The sequence below is a fragment of the Coregonus lavaretus genome, assembly GCF_964263955.1.
Source record: "Coregonus lavaretus genome assembly, contig: HAP1_SCAFFOLD_166, whole genome shotgun sequence".
NCBI classification, from domain to species: Eukaryota; Metazoa; Chordata; class Actinopteri; order Salmoniformes; family Salmonidae; genus Coregonus; species Coregonus lavaretus.
This window is the reverse complement of record NW_028161624.1, coordinates 85,229-101,953: the sequence shown is the minus strand read 5'-3', so window position 1 is coordinate 101,953 and position 16,725 is coordinate 85,229. Positions and strand designations below refer to the sequence as shown.

Sequence of the window (16,725 nt, the reverse complement as noted above, 5' to 3'; positions counted from 1 at the left end):
TCCAGACCAAAGGACAAATTTCCAGTCTAATGTCCATTGCTCGTGTTTCTTGGCCCAAGCAGGTGTCTTCTTCTTATTGGTGTCCTTTAGTAGTGGTTTCTTTGCAGCAATTCAACCATGAAGGCCTGATTCACACAGTCCCCTCTGAATAGTTGATGTTGAGATGTGTCTGTGACTTGAACTCTGTGAAGCATTTATTTGGGCTGCAATTTCTGAGGCTGGTAACTCTAATGAACGTATCCTCTGCAGCAGAGGTAACTCTGGGTCTTCCATTCCTGTGGTGGTCCTCATGAGAGCCAGTTTCATCATAGCGCTTGATGGTTTTTGCGACTGCACTTGAAGAAACTTTCAAAGTTCTTGAAATGTTCCGTATTGACTGACCTTCATGTCTTAAAGTAATGATGGACTGTCATTTCTCTTTGCTTATTTGAGCTGTTCTTGCCATAATATGGACTTGGTCTTTTACCAAATAGGGCTATCTTCTGTACACATCCCCCACCTTGTCACAACACAACTGATTGTCTCAAACGGATTAAGAAGTAAAGAAATTCCACAAATTAACTTTTAAGAAGGCACACCTGTTAATTGAAATGCATTCCAGATGACTACCTCATGAAGCTGGTTGAGAGAATGCCAAGAGTGTGCAAAGCTGTCATCAAGGCAAAGGATGGCTATTTGAAGAATCTCAAATATAACACATATTTTGATTTGTTTAACACTTTTTTGGTTACTACATGATTCCATATGTGTTATTTGATAGTTTTGATGTCTTCACTATTATTATACAATGTAAAAAATAGTAAAAATAAAGAAAAACCCTTGAATAAGTAGGTGTGTCCAAACTTTTGACTGGTAGTGTATATATTCTTAATTCATTCCTTACTTAGATTTGTGTGTATTGGGTATATGTTGTGAAATTGTTAGATATTACTGCACTGTCAGAGCTAGAAGCACAAGTATTTCGCAATAACATCTGCTAAACACGTATATGTGACCAATAAAATGTGATTTGACAGTGGGCCTATTAGTCTGGTACATTCAGTTAAGGCTCATTAGTCTGTTGTTGCCATGGCGTGCATGACTACTGTTGTTGCCGTGGCGTGCATGACTACTGTTGTTGCCGTGGCGTGCATGACTACTGTTGTTGCCGTGGCGTGCATGACTACTGTTGTTGCCGTGGCGTGCATGACTACTGTTGTTGCCGTGGCGTGCATGACTACTGTTGTTGCCGTGGTGTATATGACTACTGTTGTTGCCGTGGTGTATATGACTACTGTTGTTGCCGTGGTGTATATGACTACTGTTGTTGCCGTGGTGTGCATGACTATGACACGCTCATCATCCCTGACTAGAGTTCACAAGGGTTGGTCTGTTCTGGTCTGTTCCCCAGCTCTTCACTAAACTATGCAAATCAATTACTCAACAAGCGGAAAGTTCAACACACCAACAACCTAAGTCGATCTGGACAAGAGTGTCTGCTTAGTGACTAAAATGTTAAATGTAATCTAAATGTACCAACAAAGATCTTATCTAAAAATGCAATTCAACTTCCTTAGGACTGGGTGTTCTTCCTGCATTTAGCTTTGCAGTGTGGTTGGTTCACACAAAGCAGCAAGGATACCATCTCAATCAGACTGTTCTTATTTAGTAATCACAGTAATCCAGGTACAGCCTCCAGATGGAACATCCACTGAGACCTCTGAGGAAAGAACCAAACTAAAGGTTGTCGGTATATTTAGACAAAGGACTTGATCAGTGACCACAGTGAGAGAAAGTTTAATGTCACTGTTGGTTCAGAATGTGTGACTCCTTTGAGGGTTTAACTACTGTTACTAATGAGATGCGTCCCAAATGCTATTCACCATAGTGCACTATAAAGGGTATAGATTTAGTCTGGCCTAAACTGTAGCCTGAATGTGCTGATGAATAGATATTTGACCTCTTGCCACAAAATCCATCAGCATTTTCCCTGAAACAAGATAAGAGTTTCTACTTTCCACACTGTTGCAATGAGAAAGAAGTTTCAACAGTCAAAGGACCTGTGTAAAAATGTTGTCCTCGATCTCATTCTCAACAGATAAAAGTTATATCACTGAACCCTAGCTAAAAGTCTAATAAAGGTATGTAGGCTCTTTTTTAAAATTATTATTAACTAGGCAAGTCACTTAAGAACAAATTCTTATTTACAATGATGGCCTACCAAGAGGCCTCCTACAGGGACTGAGGCTGGGATAAAAAATGTATGAAAAAAAATAGGACAAAACACGCATCATGACAAGAGAGACACCACAACACTACATAAAGCCAGACCTAAGGATCAGACATGATTAGCAGGAATTTCCAGTCTCTCTGTTCAGTCACAGTGACGTGTTCAGGAAAATGGTACACATGAGAAGTATCTAAGACAACATTGGTAAATAGAGAAAGAAAACACAGTCCAGGAGGTTGTAATCTAGGTAAAACACGCCAACAACACGCACCACTTATTCATGTCTAAAAACAGGCTTGTACTAAATCATTTCCAAAATTATGCAATTTGCCAGACAATAGCAGAGCATTGTTCGACATGCCAATTGTATGGGACCTAAAAAATAAACGGTTATACTTAAATTATACATTTATTATACGGATTGTGATGAGTGACATGAATATTAATTATCTGAATTGTTGACAACCCAGTGCGTGTGTCAGCCAGTGTGTTTGAGCCAAATTAATCACACAATGATGTAACTTTATGGCTAGCTGACGTTAGTTAATGTATAGTAATGGCATTAGAATTAACTGGGAAGGTATTATATGGCTAGATAGATTCCAGACATAAATACAGCCATGTGGCAAAACAAAGAAAAGGCCTAGCTAAATCGTGTAGTTAAGCTAGCATTCTGCTGTAAATCGAAAATGTTACTTGTTTAGGCTAGTTAGCTAGCTAGATAACATATGCTAGCTAACTCCCTAATGATAGCCTAGCTAGCTTGTTCCAATAGCTAGCTATGTATCTAGCTAGCTTTAACAGAGATGAATGACCATTTTCGAAAACGTGATAGGGGGCAATGACTTCAGCCAACCTTGTACTATGTCCTCCCAAAATAGCGTGAGTTGTCCGTCAACCCTGCTAGCTAGCTGTTTGCTGCCCTGGCTTTAGCACGGACCCTTTGGCTAGTTAGCTATCATATCAAGTTACCAGGGCAAGACGAATACATTTTTCAATAGTTGTTATTTTTCATCGACAAGAGCACATAAAATGATAACGTACCCATTTGCCATGCTGAAGAGTAGAGGAAAACCAAAGATAGTCGTCAAAACTGTTATTGACGCAGTTGCTCGATGTTAAGCGCAATCCCCGTCTTCTCTTCCTGGAATAGAACAACAACATTAGCTACATCACTTCCGGAAAAATACTGTTATTGGTCAACTGGGAATTCCATCCTTGTTACAATGTAACAAATTGTTAACAACGTGTAGCTAACGATCTGAAAAACGCTGAATGGCACAATGAATAGATATTTGACCCACTTTCTGATACAGGAAAGAAACTCTGAAATTTGAGTAGGACCCATCAAAGTGGTAGATGACAATATATTTGGCCCATTGTGGGTAAAGATAGTCCACCTTTTTCAGTTTAATTAGTTCTGTATGCTGTTGATATAAAGCAAATTATAAACTGGGTGGTTCGAGCCCTGAATGCTGATTGGCTGAAAGCCGTGGTATATCAGACCTTATGCCAGGGGTATGACAAAACATGTATTTTTACTGCTCTAATGAAGTTGGTAACCAGTTTATAATAAATAGCAATAAGGCACCCGCTTTGCATCATGCATAAGAACAGCCCTTAGCCGTGGTATATTGGCCATGAACCACAGCCCCTCGGGCCTTATTGCTTAAAAAACCTACTATTCCCCATCCGCATCGGATGTTCTTCAAATTCCTCTCATAAGATAATGTTCCATAATATAGCAAACTGTTCCAACACCAGATACTGTTCCCCCATAATATTCCGCTCCTCCAGATACTGTTCCCCCATAATATTCCGCTCCCCCAGAGACTGCTCCCCCATAATATTTCACTCCCCCAGACACTGCTCCCCCATAATATTCCGCTCCCCCAGATACTGTTCCCCCATAATATTCTGCTCCCCCAGAAACTGTTCCTCCATAATATTCCGCTCCCCCAGATACTGCTCCCCCATAATATTCCGCTCCCCCAGATACTGTTCCCCCATAATATTCTGCTCCCCCAGATACTGTTCCCCCATAATATTCTGCTCCCCCAGATACTGTTCCCCCATAATATTCTGCTCCCCCAGAAACTGTTCCTCCATAATATTCTGCTCCCCCAGATACTGTTCCTCCATAATATACTTTTACTCGATCAGACTTGATATAGTTAGGGGGGCTTGACATATTTAGGGAAACCATGACTGCCAAAGGCTGTATATAACATGATCGTCATATTATGATGCAGTACAGTATGCCCCTTATGCCGTTATTATATAGTTTATTTGCTGATAACGTTAGGTTTCTTTATGGTTGAGCTATTGAAAACGCGTTTCCACCGCCTGAGCAGACTATTGAATTGGTGTTATTAACTACTGATTTTGCATTTCAGTGCTTGAGGTATGAAATCAGCCATGTCCTTCAAGTTCATACAGTTCGGATATCCCGCCCCCACTGTTTCTCATTGGATATAAACCCGGGGAAACGGCTTTGCGATTGGACAGAAAACGTGTCATTTACAACCCACACAAGGATGTCACGCTGAATCCGAGGTCAGAAAGCAAAGAAGCATGGCCGCTGTTTTAAGGGGGTCTCGGAACCTATGGGGAAGGAGCCTCAAACATGTTGACTTTACTTTGGGTAAGGAGTTAAAAAATTATAAAAAATATATAATATCTACCATCAATGTTGAGGACCTGTTTGATGGCAATTCCCTTATGACACGAAAGGCACCGCTGCGTGCAAATCAACGTTGAATAAAAGTTGATTAGCATTGGCTATTGTGGCTCGCTCACTTCTGCTAACTAGCTAGTTAGTTTGCTAAAATAGCTAGTTAGCTAAAGTCATGGGACGTTGGTTGATCGAAACATTTGTTTTATTGTTTATCAGGACAACCGATAGCCACCACCAGCAAATGTTCTAATCAGAGGTGTGTATCTCGCACAAGTAACAAGTTGAGGGTCAAGTCAAAGCCCACAGCTCTTGTCAGCAATTCAGTAATTGCCAAGCGAGTTCTGTATTGAATAGGGTGATTGTTTGCACAAAGGGGTGTATGCACTCACTAACTGTAAGTCGCTCTGGATAAGAGCATCTGCTAAATGACTAAGTGGCCAGGACAGATCATTGAGATGTAGCCCAACTATAGCTAGTCTGTTCTGCTGCATGTTTGATTTACATCTCTTCTCATACCAGTGCTGTGCCCCTACTGTCCTCACTGGTAGTTCAACTCTTACCATGACAACCCCACCTACTGTCCTCACTGGTAGTTCAACTCTTACCATGATAACCCCACCTACTGTCCTCACTGGTAGTTCAACTCTTACCATGATAACCCCACCTACTGTCCTCACTGACCATGTGGTCCTCTGTAGCTCAGCTGGTAGAGCACGGCGCTTGTAACGCCAAGGTAGTGGGTTCGATCCCCGGGACCACCCATACACAAAAAAAAAAAATGTATGCACGCATGACTGTAAGTCGCTTTGGATAAAAGCGTCTGCTAAATGGCATATTATTATTATTATAACCCCACCTACTGTCCTCACTGGTAGTTCAACTCTTACCATGATAAGCCTACCTACTGTCCTCACTGGTAGTTCAACTCTTACCATGATAACCCCACCTACTCTCCTCACTGGTAGTTCAACTCTTACCATGATAACCCCACCTACTGTCCTCACTGGTAGTTCAACTCTTACCATGATAACCCCACCTACTGTCCTCACTGGTAGTTCAACTCTTACCATGATAACCCCACCTACTGTCCTCACTGGTAGTTCAACTCTTACCATGGTAACCCCACCTACTGTCCTCACTGGTAGTTCAACTCTTACCATGATAACCCCACCTACTGTCCTCACTGGTAGTTCAACTCTTACCATGGTAACCCCACCTACTGTCCTCACTGGTAGTTCAACTCTTACCATGATAAGCCCACCTACTGTCCTCACTGGTAGTTAAACTCTTACCATGATAACCCCACCTACTGTCCTCACTGGTAGTTCAACTCTTACCATGATAACCCCACCTACTGTCCTCACTGGTAGTTCAACTCTTACCATGGTAACCCCACCTACTGTCCTCACTGGTAGTTCAACTCTTACCATGATAACCCCACCTACTGTCCTCACTGGTAGTTCAACTCTTACCATGGTAACCCCACCTACTGTCCTCACTGGTAGTTCAACTCTTACCATGGTAACCCCACCTACTGTCCTCACTGGTGGTTCAACTCTTACCATGATAACCCCACCTACTGTCCTCACTGGTGGTTCAACTCTTACCATGATAACCCCACCTACTGTCCTCACTGGTGGTTCAACTCTTACTATGATAACCCCACCTGCTGTCCTCACTGGTAGTTCAACTCTTACCATGATAACCCCACCTACTGTCCTCACTGGTAGTTCAACTCTTACCATGATAAGCCCACCTACTGTCCTCACTGGTAGTTCAACTCTTACCATGATAACCCCACCTACTGTCCTCACTGGTGGTTCAACTCTTACTATGATAACCCCACCTGCTGTCCTCACTGGTAGTTCAACTCTTACCATGATAACCCCACCTACTGTCCTCACTGGTGGTTCAACTCTTACCATGATAACCCCACCTACTGTCCTCACTGGTAGTTCAACTCTTACCATGATAAGCCCACCTACTGTCCTCACTGGTAGTTCAACTCTTACCATGATAACCCCACCTACTGTCCTCACGGTAGTTAAACTCTTACCATGATAACCCCACCTACTGTCCTCACTGGTGGTTCAACTCTTACTATGATAACCCCACCTGCTGTCCTCACTGGTAGTTCAACTCTTACCATGATAACCCCACCTACTGTCCTCACTGGTAGTTCAACTCTTACCATGATAAGCCCACCTACTGTCCTCACTGGTAGTTCAACTCTTACCATGATAACCCCACCTACTGTCCTCACTGGTGGTTCAACTCTTACTATGATAACCCCACCTGCTGTCCTCACTGGTAGTTCAACTCTTACCATGATAACCCCACCTACTGTCCTCACTGGTGGTTCAACTCTTACCATGATAACCCCACCTACTGTCCTCACTGGTAGTTCAACTCTTACCATGATAAGCCCACCTACTGTCCTCACTGGTAGTTAAACTCTTACCATGATAACCCCACCTACTGTCCTCACGGTAGTTAAACTCTTACCATGATAACCCCAACTACTGTCCTCACTGGTGGTTCAACTGTTACCAAAACCCAACCTTGTGAAAAACGTGACCTAGCTCTCAAACTCTAGGTGGCATTCTGCCTTCTCCCTACAGTTTTCAGCGGTTAGCTTCGCCCACGACTGGCTCATGTCAACTACAATCCTGACGCTGTGTTTTAACTTTTAGAAACGTCAATAATTATAGCTTGGAAAACAATAATGGCGGCTTTCGAAACACGGTCCTTACATCAGCGACAAAGATTCCTTCATATAAAAGATGCACTTACTGTAGCAATTGTGCACAGATACCCTTACACTCAGGTGTTCGGAGCATGCTAGATAGCTAATCAGCACAGGTCTGTTTTCTGTTAAAAAAGAACTCTAACATGTAGATACGTCCATGTGGCAAGACCAACCCTAACCCTATAAAGGTGTGGATCATTTTTTTATTATTATTATTTCTCGCTGATATGAAAGGGCCTTTCAATAATAAATAATATAATAATATGCCATTTAGCAGAGAAATAAATGGCATTCCTTATGCTTCCAAAAACCGTACCGCAAGCGATGTGTGTTAATGTTCAGACCGAGCATCGGGGCGCTTAATAAAACTGCCCCATACAGAAGACGCCTTCTTCCTGTGACTCTTCTGTGTAATGTAATGGAACTGAGTCATGATCGAGGGTTAGTGACCTTAATTGCAATGGCAGTAGGTCTAGCACACAACACCGGGGTTGCGTCCCAATAACCTTCATTGAATTGACTGGCGCTGGTACATGGAAACAACCTCTAGCCCATGCCTACACCAATCCAATGCCTTTATGTTTGTGGGAGGACACACTTCAGGAGGAAGTAGAGATTATTGAGACGCAGCCAAGGGGTCTTGTGTGCTGCACTTTCTGAGTGTGTGTGTGTGGTAGTTCCCTAATGCCTCGTTCAAATGCTAGTCGGAACTCTGACATTTCCGACTTGCTGATTTGTTGAAAGTGGCACGTGTATGGCTAAAATCAGTTAGCGAGTCAGAAATTTCAGAGTTTCCAAGTTCCAACTAACGCGTGAATGCGGCGTTAGTCCAACAGTGGCAGGTCACGTGTGTCTTTCCACTGAAGCCACTATGAAGATTGATTGGGAGAGCCAGCCATGTGAGAGACCTGCAGCCTGGAGACCCCCCTCTCTGCTAACACACATTTACACACCACAGTGTATTTATAAGATGCCCTTTGGCCCAATACATCTCTACTTTCATCCAAAACCTTCGTTCTATCCTTCTGTTTTATAGGAAATAGTGAATGAGTTCACTACTGGTTCACAGGTTTACTGCTTTGATATGGGATTTGACAAAATGAATGTCTGGAAGCCATGTAGAAATGTCTGGCTACCTTTCCTTGGTCCTAATTTGTTTTATCCAGCTTGCCTCTGACATTACCCACTGGAATGTACAATACAGGTCTTGGTTAACTATTGATAGGGCTGGGTTATGTTTGGATTTCATTGAAACAGAAGTGCAAGGCCTAGATTAGAAGTGGCCTTGATGTTTCAATGGACTAGGGAGCCTTTTGACAGCATTTTGCAAGAGACTATAGTTTTTCACATTCCGGTCATTTCTTTTTGTTAGTGAAGCCTACACAGAACAGCTGTGTTAGAGCTTTCTCAGCTTGGCTGAAAGGTTTACAAAAGGCCTAGGGTAGTCTAGTCTCATCAGTAGTAGTCTAGCCATCTGTCAATAACACCGCTCCTTACAAGTTGTTCCTGGGGTGTATTAGGAACCAAACGGGCTGAAACTGGGAGGGACCTAGGCCTACCTGAACTTGTCCAATAAGGAACATTCGTTTTCATTGGAACGTTTCGCTACGGATTGCACCGGTTTGCACTAATGAATACACCCCTGTACCCCCCCAGTCTCCAGCAGGTCCATGGCCTCTAAGACCCAGGTGGGTTTCATCGGCCTGGGGAACATGGGAAAACCAATGGCCAAGAACCTGCTGAAGCACGGATACCCCGTCATCGCCACTGACGTCTTCCCTGAGTCCTGCAAAGAACTGCAAGAGTTGGGTGCCCAGGTGGGACAAAAAACTATCTTTCTTGTTTTCTAATGGCAGCGCATTGAGCGCAATGCACCGGATGATGGCATACCATAGCGCTCTGTTGTGATGACAGCTGGAAGGTGCTAAAAAAACATGAACAAAATACCATGACTGAAAACTATATTGTAGATAGGTGGAACCACTTTAATTAGTGTCCAATCCAAACAAACTGAGTCCATCATAAGATTTGCCTCTCGTCATTGCCTATCTACTTCTTACTCTAATCCTAATGGTTGTGCTTGCCTGGGGTGTAGCTTATTCATTATGCACCACCAGACTAAAACAGGGAGGGACTACCTGAATTTGTCCAATAAGAAACACTCGTTTTTGAAACATTTTGCTACGGTGTGCCCTAATGAGTAAAGCCCTGTTTTGTCAGATCGTGGATAACCCTGCGGAGGTGGCAGACCAGGCAGACCGCATCGTTACCATGCTGCCCTCCAGTCCCAACGTCATCGAGGTTTACACTGGACCCAACGGTATCCTCAAGTAAGATCCCTTGCTCTCAATTACTCACTGGCTGTGTCCCAAATGGCACCATATTTCCTGTTCCCTTTATAGTGCACTACTTTTCACCAGAGCCCTAATAAAAGCAGTCTCCAAGTCAAGTCACTTAGCCATCTGTCTTTAACAGAAACCCTTCAGACTGTTGTTTAAACTATAAGGTGGGTACTTTACTGTTCTACAGGAAGGTCAAGAAAGGCTCGCTACTCATCGACTCCAGCACCATCGACCCAGCCGTTTCCAAGGAGATGGCCGTGGCCTCGGAGAAGATGGGGGCTGTTTTTATGGACGCGCCTGTGTCAGGAGGTAAGGACTAATACTGTGTTCCAAATGTCACTAATCCCTATATAGTGCACTAGTGTTGGCCCGGGCCCATTTGGGGGGTCTCTGCTGCAATCTGAGAGGACCAGCCTTTCCACTCCTTAATTGTTGAAATGGACCAGATTTAGGAGATGGAGCTCTCTAGCGCATTTGTGGGCCGCGATGTGGATTATTTCAGAACCCAGCATCTGGAGTTTGATCCGATGACCCTTCCACCCAAACGCTCCGTTCTCAGATCCCAGCAACCTAAAAATCTCCTGCTCTCTCTCTCTTTATTTGTGCCCCTCTTCTTCTGAAAACATCTGGTTTTGAAAGTCTACTACCAGTTCATCACTCTCTCATAGCACAACTTTACAACAATTACGAATCTTTTTACTGCAAACCATTTGACCAAGTTATATAAAGAGAAACATCTCCATCATGATCATATGTGTACTCATGTCCGTTGCCACATGTATCTCTGTGAATTACACTGGGAGGAAGACTGCATTGTATTGCTCCTGACAAATCGGTGACTCTACCCAGGACAGCAGACTCCCATGTGGGCATAGGTTCAGGTTAAAATGGCCGACACTGGATCATTTCCTTTCATGTCTGACAAAATGGTGTATCCATCCAGTCTCTGCTTCTCATGTAGATGGTTGAGCCTGGGTCATAAAGAGGAGGAGGAGGAGTACCTTACCTACCTGACAGCCTGGGTCATAAAGAGGAGTACCTTACCTACCTGACAGCCTGGGTCATAAAGAGGAGTACCTTACCTACCTGACAGCTTGGGTCATAAAGAGGAGTACCTTACCTACCTGACAGCCTGGGTCATAAAGAGGAGTACCTTACCTACCTGACAACATGGGTCATAAAGAGGATGAGTACCTTACCTACTTGACAACATGGGTCATAAAGAGGAGGAGTACCTTACCTATGTGACAGCCTGGGTCATAAAGAGGAGGAGTACCTTACCTATGTGACAGCCTTGGTCATAAAGAGGAGGAGGAGGAGTACCTTACCTACTTGACTGCCTGGGTCATAAAGAGGAGGAGTACCTTACCTACCTGACAACCTGGGTCATAAAGAGGAGTACCTTACCTACCTGACAACCTGGGTCATAAAGAGGAGGAGTACCTTACCTTCCTGACAACCTGGGTCATAAAGAGGAGGAGTACCTTACCTTCCTGACAACCTGGGTCATAAAGAGGAGGAGTACCTTACCTACCTGACAACCTGGGTCATAAAGAGGAGGAGTACCTTATCTACATGACAGCCTGGGTCATAAAGAAGAGGAGGAGGAGTACCTTACCTACTTGACAACATGGTTCATAAAGAGGAGGAGTACCTTACCTACTTGACAACATGGGTTATAAAGAGGAGGAGTACCTTACCTTCCTGACAACCTGGGTCATAAAGAGGAGGAGTACCTTACCTACTTGACAACATGGGTCATAAAGAGCAGTAGGAGTACCTTACAGGACCTGGTCGAAAGTAGTGCACTAAATAGTGAATAGGCTGCCGTTTGGGATGCAGACACTGTGTGGGGGGTAGGGAAGATGAGGACGAGCCGTACTGGCCTTCAGAAAGGCTCCAAGCCGTAAAACACACTATCACAGTCTTGGGAACACACACACACACTGTCGCATACGCTACACACACTGTTTGTTTGAACTCAGCCTTTTAACTTGAGGAAAGGCACTTTCTTTGAGTTGATGTTGGCCTATTTTACGATCAGGCCCTAAAGATTAGTAATGATTTATATGCGTCCTTCCTGCGGCAGTGCTCATGGATTAAGGCTGTCCAGCTTCCCACATTGAACTTGGGTGGCTGCAGGTCACAGGGGTGTGTGTGTGTGTGTGGTTAGAGTCAAGTATTGCAGCATGTTACTACCTTGATTCTGTGCTGGAATGCCAGTGGTTGAACATGTTATCAGTGGTCAGAAAACACAAACCACTTGAGGACTGTGTGTGTGTGTGTGTGTGTGTAGGACAACACGTGTTGCATGGCAGTATTAGAGCACAGAGGAATGAGAGGAGACTGGTGTCATTGTTACCCAGGAGATGGTACTGTAACCAAGGAGACCACACACACACACACACACACAAAGCCAGGAGCACACATCATGTTTAACTTCCAACTCTGCTTGTTCTGAATCCAGCAAGGAGCTTTGCTGTAGCCCAATTCAGACCAATCCAGAGTACCTTCTCCAACCCAGACTTACTGACATAGTGCTATTTTATTGTGAGAGATGGTGTATATAATCAGGATGTTCCCTGTGCTTTGAGAGACTGTAAAAAAACAAAAACATTGTCCCTCTGGTTCTCTGTCTTTCATGTGTTGCCTCTTCCACCCAGAGCCCACATTGCGTCAGAGAGGTTTGGCAGCAGACACACTGTTGGAAGGAATGCCTTGTTTTCTGGAGCAATAATAGGAAATCCACAACTTGGGTTGCGTCCCCAAATGGCACCCTGTTCCCTATATAGTGCACTACTTTTGACCAGAGCCCACAGGGCCCTAGTTAAATGTAGTTCACAATATAGGGAACAGGGTGCTATTTGGGACGCTCCCCTGCGCTGTCAGCGGTAGTCATCTTACAATAACCTAGTCCCAAATCCAGTCATTGCGAATAGTTTTCTTATACATTTTCATTTCAATGAATGGACTTGTATGTAAAACCTTGGGAAATGTTCATCATGAAAGGCTACTGTAGTGACTGGAATGAAAACGTTTGACCACAGAACTCACGTAGCCACCAACAAACACATTCACTTTCACTGTAACACACGTCCTTACAGAGACTCAGTCATTGGTGTGTGTGTGTTGGTTCCTAGGCTGTGTAAGATGGCAGAGCTGGAATCGTCACACATACACACACACTGCTCATTAGTATGGCAGAGAGACAGAGAGCCTGTAACTTTGGCAACAGAAATGAAAGGGTTGTCTTTTTATGTACGCACTTTGACGATTTGCGTAGCTTGTTCAAGTTTTTAATGCGTTTGAGAAAATCTCCCCCATTTTAAAAAAATGGTTACCCCACCACATTTGGCATGGGATTTGAGACATTTCTTTCTCTCTGTGCTCTGACAGCTTTTTGCTTTCACTTCATTTAGTCTAAATATGTTCAGCTACCTTTCACCACAACCTCACTTTTCCTTTCAGTTGATTTTATGTGAAATTACTTTCTCACCCAAACTTGGTGAGCGAAGGGTGGGTGTTGGGACAAGGGAACAAACCACTGTTTAGGAAAGTGCTTTGTAGTTTTGCATCCATCTTTCCGTGATTAACTCATAACAGTTTTGAGGAGCTGAGAAGCGACAGCAGTGACTGACAGACATACTGTTCTAATGAAACCATCATGCGTGTTTTATATGCTACAAGCACGGCCCATCCCAAGGCCTGTGCGTGCGCCTGTCTGGTGTGTGTGTGTACAACGTTTCCACTTCACCAAAGTCTTCATCAGGTATTCTCAAGTTTAGGATGTGCATATCACCCTCCTTTTCTCCAGGTGTGGGGGCTGCCAGCTCGGGGAAGCTAACCTTCATGGTGGGGGGAGTAGAGACGGAGTTTACTGCAGCCCAGGAGCTGCTCACCTGTATGGGAGCCAACGTGGTGTACTGTGGGGCCGTCGGCACTGGACAGGTAGGCATTAACATTTACAAGAGTTACGTCTCAAATGGTACCCTATTCCCTATATGGTGCACTACTTTTGACCAGAGGCCCTGGTCAAAAGTAAAACACTTTAGGGAATAGGGTACCATTTGAGACGCACAGACGCACACAATACATTCATACTAGGGGCATTATGGGTGGATTATTACAAAACGACGTGTGACTGCGTAGGATGTAACCAAGGGTCTGTTTCTTACAGGCTGCCAAAATCTGCAACAATATGCTGCTGGCGATAGGCATGATCGGAACCTCTGAGACCATGAACCTTGGCATCAGGTTGAGTATTGCCAATACAATCTCTGCTGTAAATGTATCTCCGACAAAATATGTTGTGTTGCACTTAACGCTTGTTGAACAGAACCATGCCGTGAGAATCGTACATATCTGTAACACTACACTCTTAAAGTAACTATCCACTGGAAAAGCTCCTTTTTAAAAGCACATACTCTATCAACTGATGTCTACATGTTGTCACTTTACTTGTCCTTTACTTGTAGTTGTGGTTAAACCAGCAATCAGAGAAATGACACACGGTAAACAGTAACCCACGTTAAACTTGTAACCGAAACTAATGGTAAAAAAATGCTTGTGATTTCCTGAATCTGTCCGTCTGGCCCCTGACAGACTAGGGCTTGACCCTAAGCTACTGGCTAAGATCCTGAACATGAGTTCAGGCCGCTGCTGGTCCAGTGACACCTACAACCCTGTACCTGGTGTCATGGAGGGAGTCCCCTCTGGAAACAACTACCAGGGAGGATTTGGGACCCAACTCATGGCCAAGGTGGGGCTCTCCCTCACTCCTGTTTACTCCATCTCTCTCCATCTCTCTCTGTTTACTCCATCTCTCTCCATCTCTCTCTGTTTACTCCATCTCTCTCCATCTCTCTCTGTTTACTCCATCTCTCTCCATCTCTCTCTGTTTACTCCATCTCTCTCTGTTTACTCCATCTCTCTCCATCTCTCTCTGTTTACTCCATCTCTCTCCATCTCTCTCTGTTTACTCCATCTCTCTCCATCTCTCTCTGTTTACTCCATCTCTCTCCATCTCTCTCTGTTTACTCCATCTCTCTCCATCTCTCTCTGTTTACTCCATCTCTCTCCATCTCTCTCTGTTTACTCCATCTCTCTCCATCTCTCTCTGTTTACTCCATCTCTCTCCATCTCTCTCTGTTTACTCCATCTCTCTCCACCTCTCTCTGTTTACTCCATCTCTCTCTGTTTCTCTCTCTCTCTCCATTGGAAGACGTTTAGTACACAAATGTTTGTGAGTGACACAGCAGATGATTCTTCAGGGGCTCTTTAATTTCCTGTGACTTTATTTTAGTTAATTTCTCTGTCAATAATAGTATTAATAACTTTACATGTAACGTGAAAGAGATGTGCCTTTGACATGTTTAACTGTGCTGTGTACAACAAGCGGTGATGGCAGAGCACTAATGAGTGTTTCTCCTCTTAAGGACCTGGGGCTAGCTCAGGCCACAGCCACCAACACCAAGACCCCTGTCCCTCTGGGCTCCCTGGCCCACCAGATCTACCGCATGATGTGTGCTCGGGGCTACGCCGGCAAAGACTTCTCCTCCGTCTTCCAGTTCCTGCAGGAGGATGAGAATAAGGAGGAAGGCCAATAGGGGCGGGGGAACACCACCCCACCTCTGCCCCATCCATAGCCTTACCAGGGTCTGTTCCATACAAGACTACTACCATGTAGTTGGGGTGCGTCGGTTTGCCCCCCTCTCCCCAGGACTTGTCAAGACGTGTGTATTGGGTCAAAGCCAAGAGAGCCGTGATGTGACAGATCATCTTAACAGAGTACTATACTACACTGTGTCTCTAAGATGGGGGGTCATGTTACCTGTGTGTGTGATCCTGCGTTTTGTTAAAGTAGCACTCCTTTAATGTTTTAGATCGCTAGGCTAGAAGACAGTGGATGTTTGAGGTGTGGGGAGGTTCTCCAAAGTCACTGTCGCTAACCACTACCGCTATCACCATGACTATATCGGTGCTACCCTAACACACGTCGCCATTGAAAGCCACCCAGGCGTTGTCAAGGAAATGACCCAAGTTAGACTTGTTAACGACCACACTCACTCGTCAACAATAGACGACTGAGACTTCAGATGATTCTTAGTTCTAGTCACCACTCACTCACTGCAACTTCACGTGTATTGATCCTGATCATTGATTTGTTTGTTGTTTTTCACTTCCTGTTGTGGAGGGATAGAATGTTCCTGTCTTATTTGTATGTGTTTTAATGTTTAATAAAAGGTGAGAGATTGTAGGAGTGTTTTTTTCCATCCAGTGATATGTCAATCATTGCTAGTGATTATTGGATTGCTTTTTGACCCACTGCCCTAAACCCTCGCACAGCTGTACAGTCTGTTTTGAAGGAGGAGATGTACTGTGTCTGTACAGTCTGTTTTGAAGGAGGAGATGTACTGTCTGTACAGTCTGTTTTGAAGGAGGAGATGTACTGTGTCCGTACAGTCTGTTTTGAAGGAGGAGATGTACTGTGTCTGTACTGTCTGTTTTGAAGGAGGAGATGTACTGTGTCCGTACTGTCTGTTTTGAAGGAGGAGATGTACTGTGTCCGTACAGTCTGTTTTGAAGGAGGAGATGTACTGTGTCTGTACAGTCTGTTTTGAAGGAGGAGATGTACTGTGTCTGTACAGTCTGTTTTGAAGGAGGAGATGTACTGTGTCCGTACAGTCTGTTTTGAAGGAGGAGATGTACTGTGTCTGTACTGTGTTTGCAGGAGGAGATGTACTGTGTC

At 44.2% G+C, this 16,725-nt stretch overlaps 2 protein-coding genes across 2 annotated transcripts in view; one reads left to right on the top strand and one right to left on the bottom strand.

The window, feature by feature from the left end:
- The window catches only part of LOC311120333 (tax1-binding protein 1 homolog B-like), a 32,427-nt gene extending 29,059 nt beyond the window's left edge, over window positions 1-3,368 (bottom strand). Inside the window, exon 1 of the mRNA XM_084194955.1 lies at window positions 3,254-3,368. The gene's annotated coding sequence lies outside the window, so the exon portion shown is untranslated. The remainder of the gene's footprint in view (window positions 1-3,253) is intronic.
- Window positions 3,369-4,744: 1,376 nt separating this feature from the next.
- On the top strand, window positions 4,745-16,231 carry LOC311120336 (3-hydroxyisobutyrate dehydrogenase, mitochondrial-like). The gene is made up of 8 exons (XM_084194957.1): window positions 4,745-4,853; window positions 9,292-9,452; window positions 9,856-9,965; window positions 10,165-10,286; window positions 13,792-13,925; window positions 14,155-14,231; window positions 14,580-14,736; window positions 15,413-16,231. Exons 1-8 carry the CDS (start codon window positions 4,784-4,786, stop codon window positions 15,581-15,583), a joined length of 1,002 nt encoding a protein of 333 aa, XP_084051083.1. The 5' UTR covers window positions 4,745-4,783; the 3' UTR covers window positions 15,584-16,231.
- The last annotated feature ends 494 nt before the right edge of the window (window positions 16,232-16,725 follow it).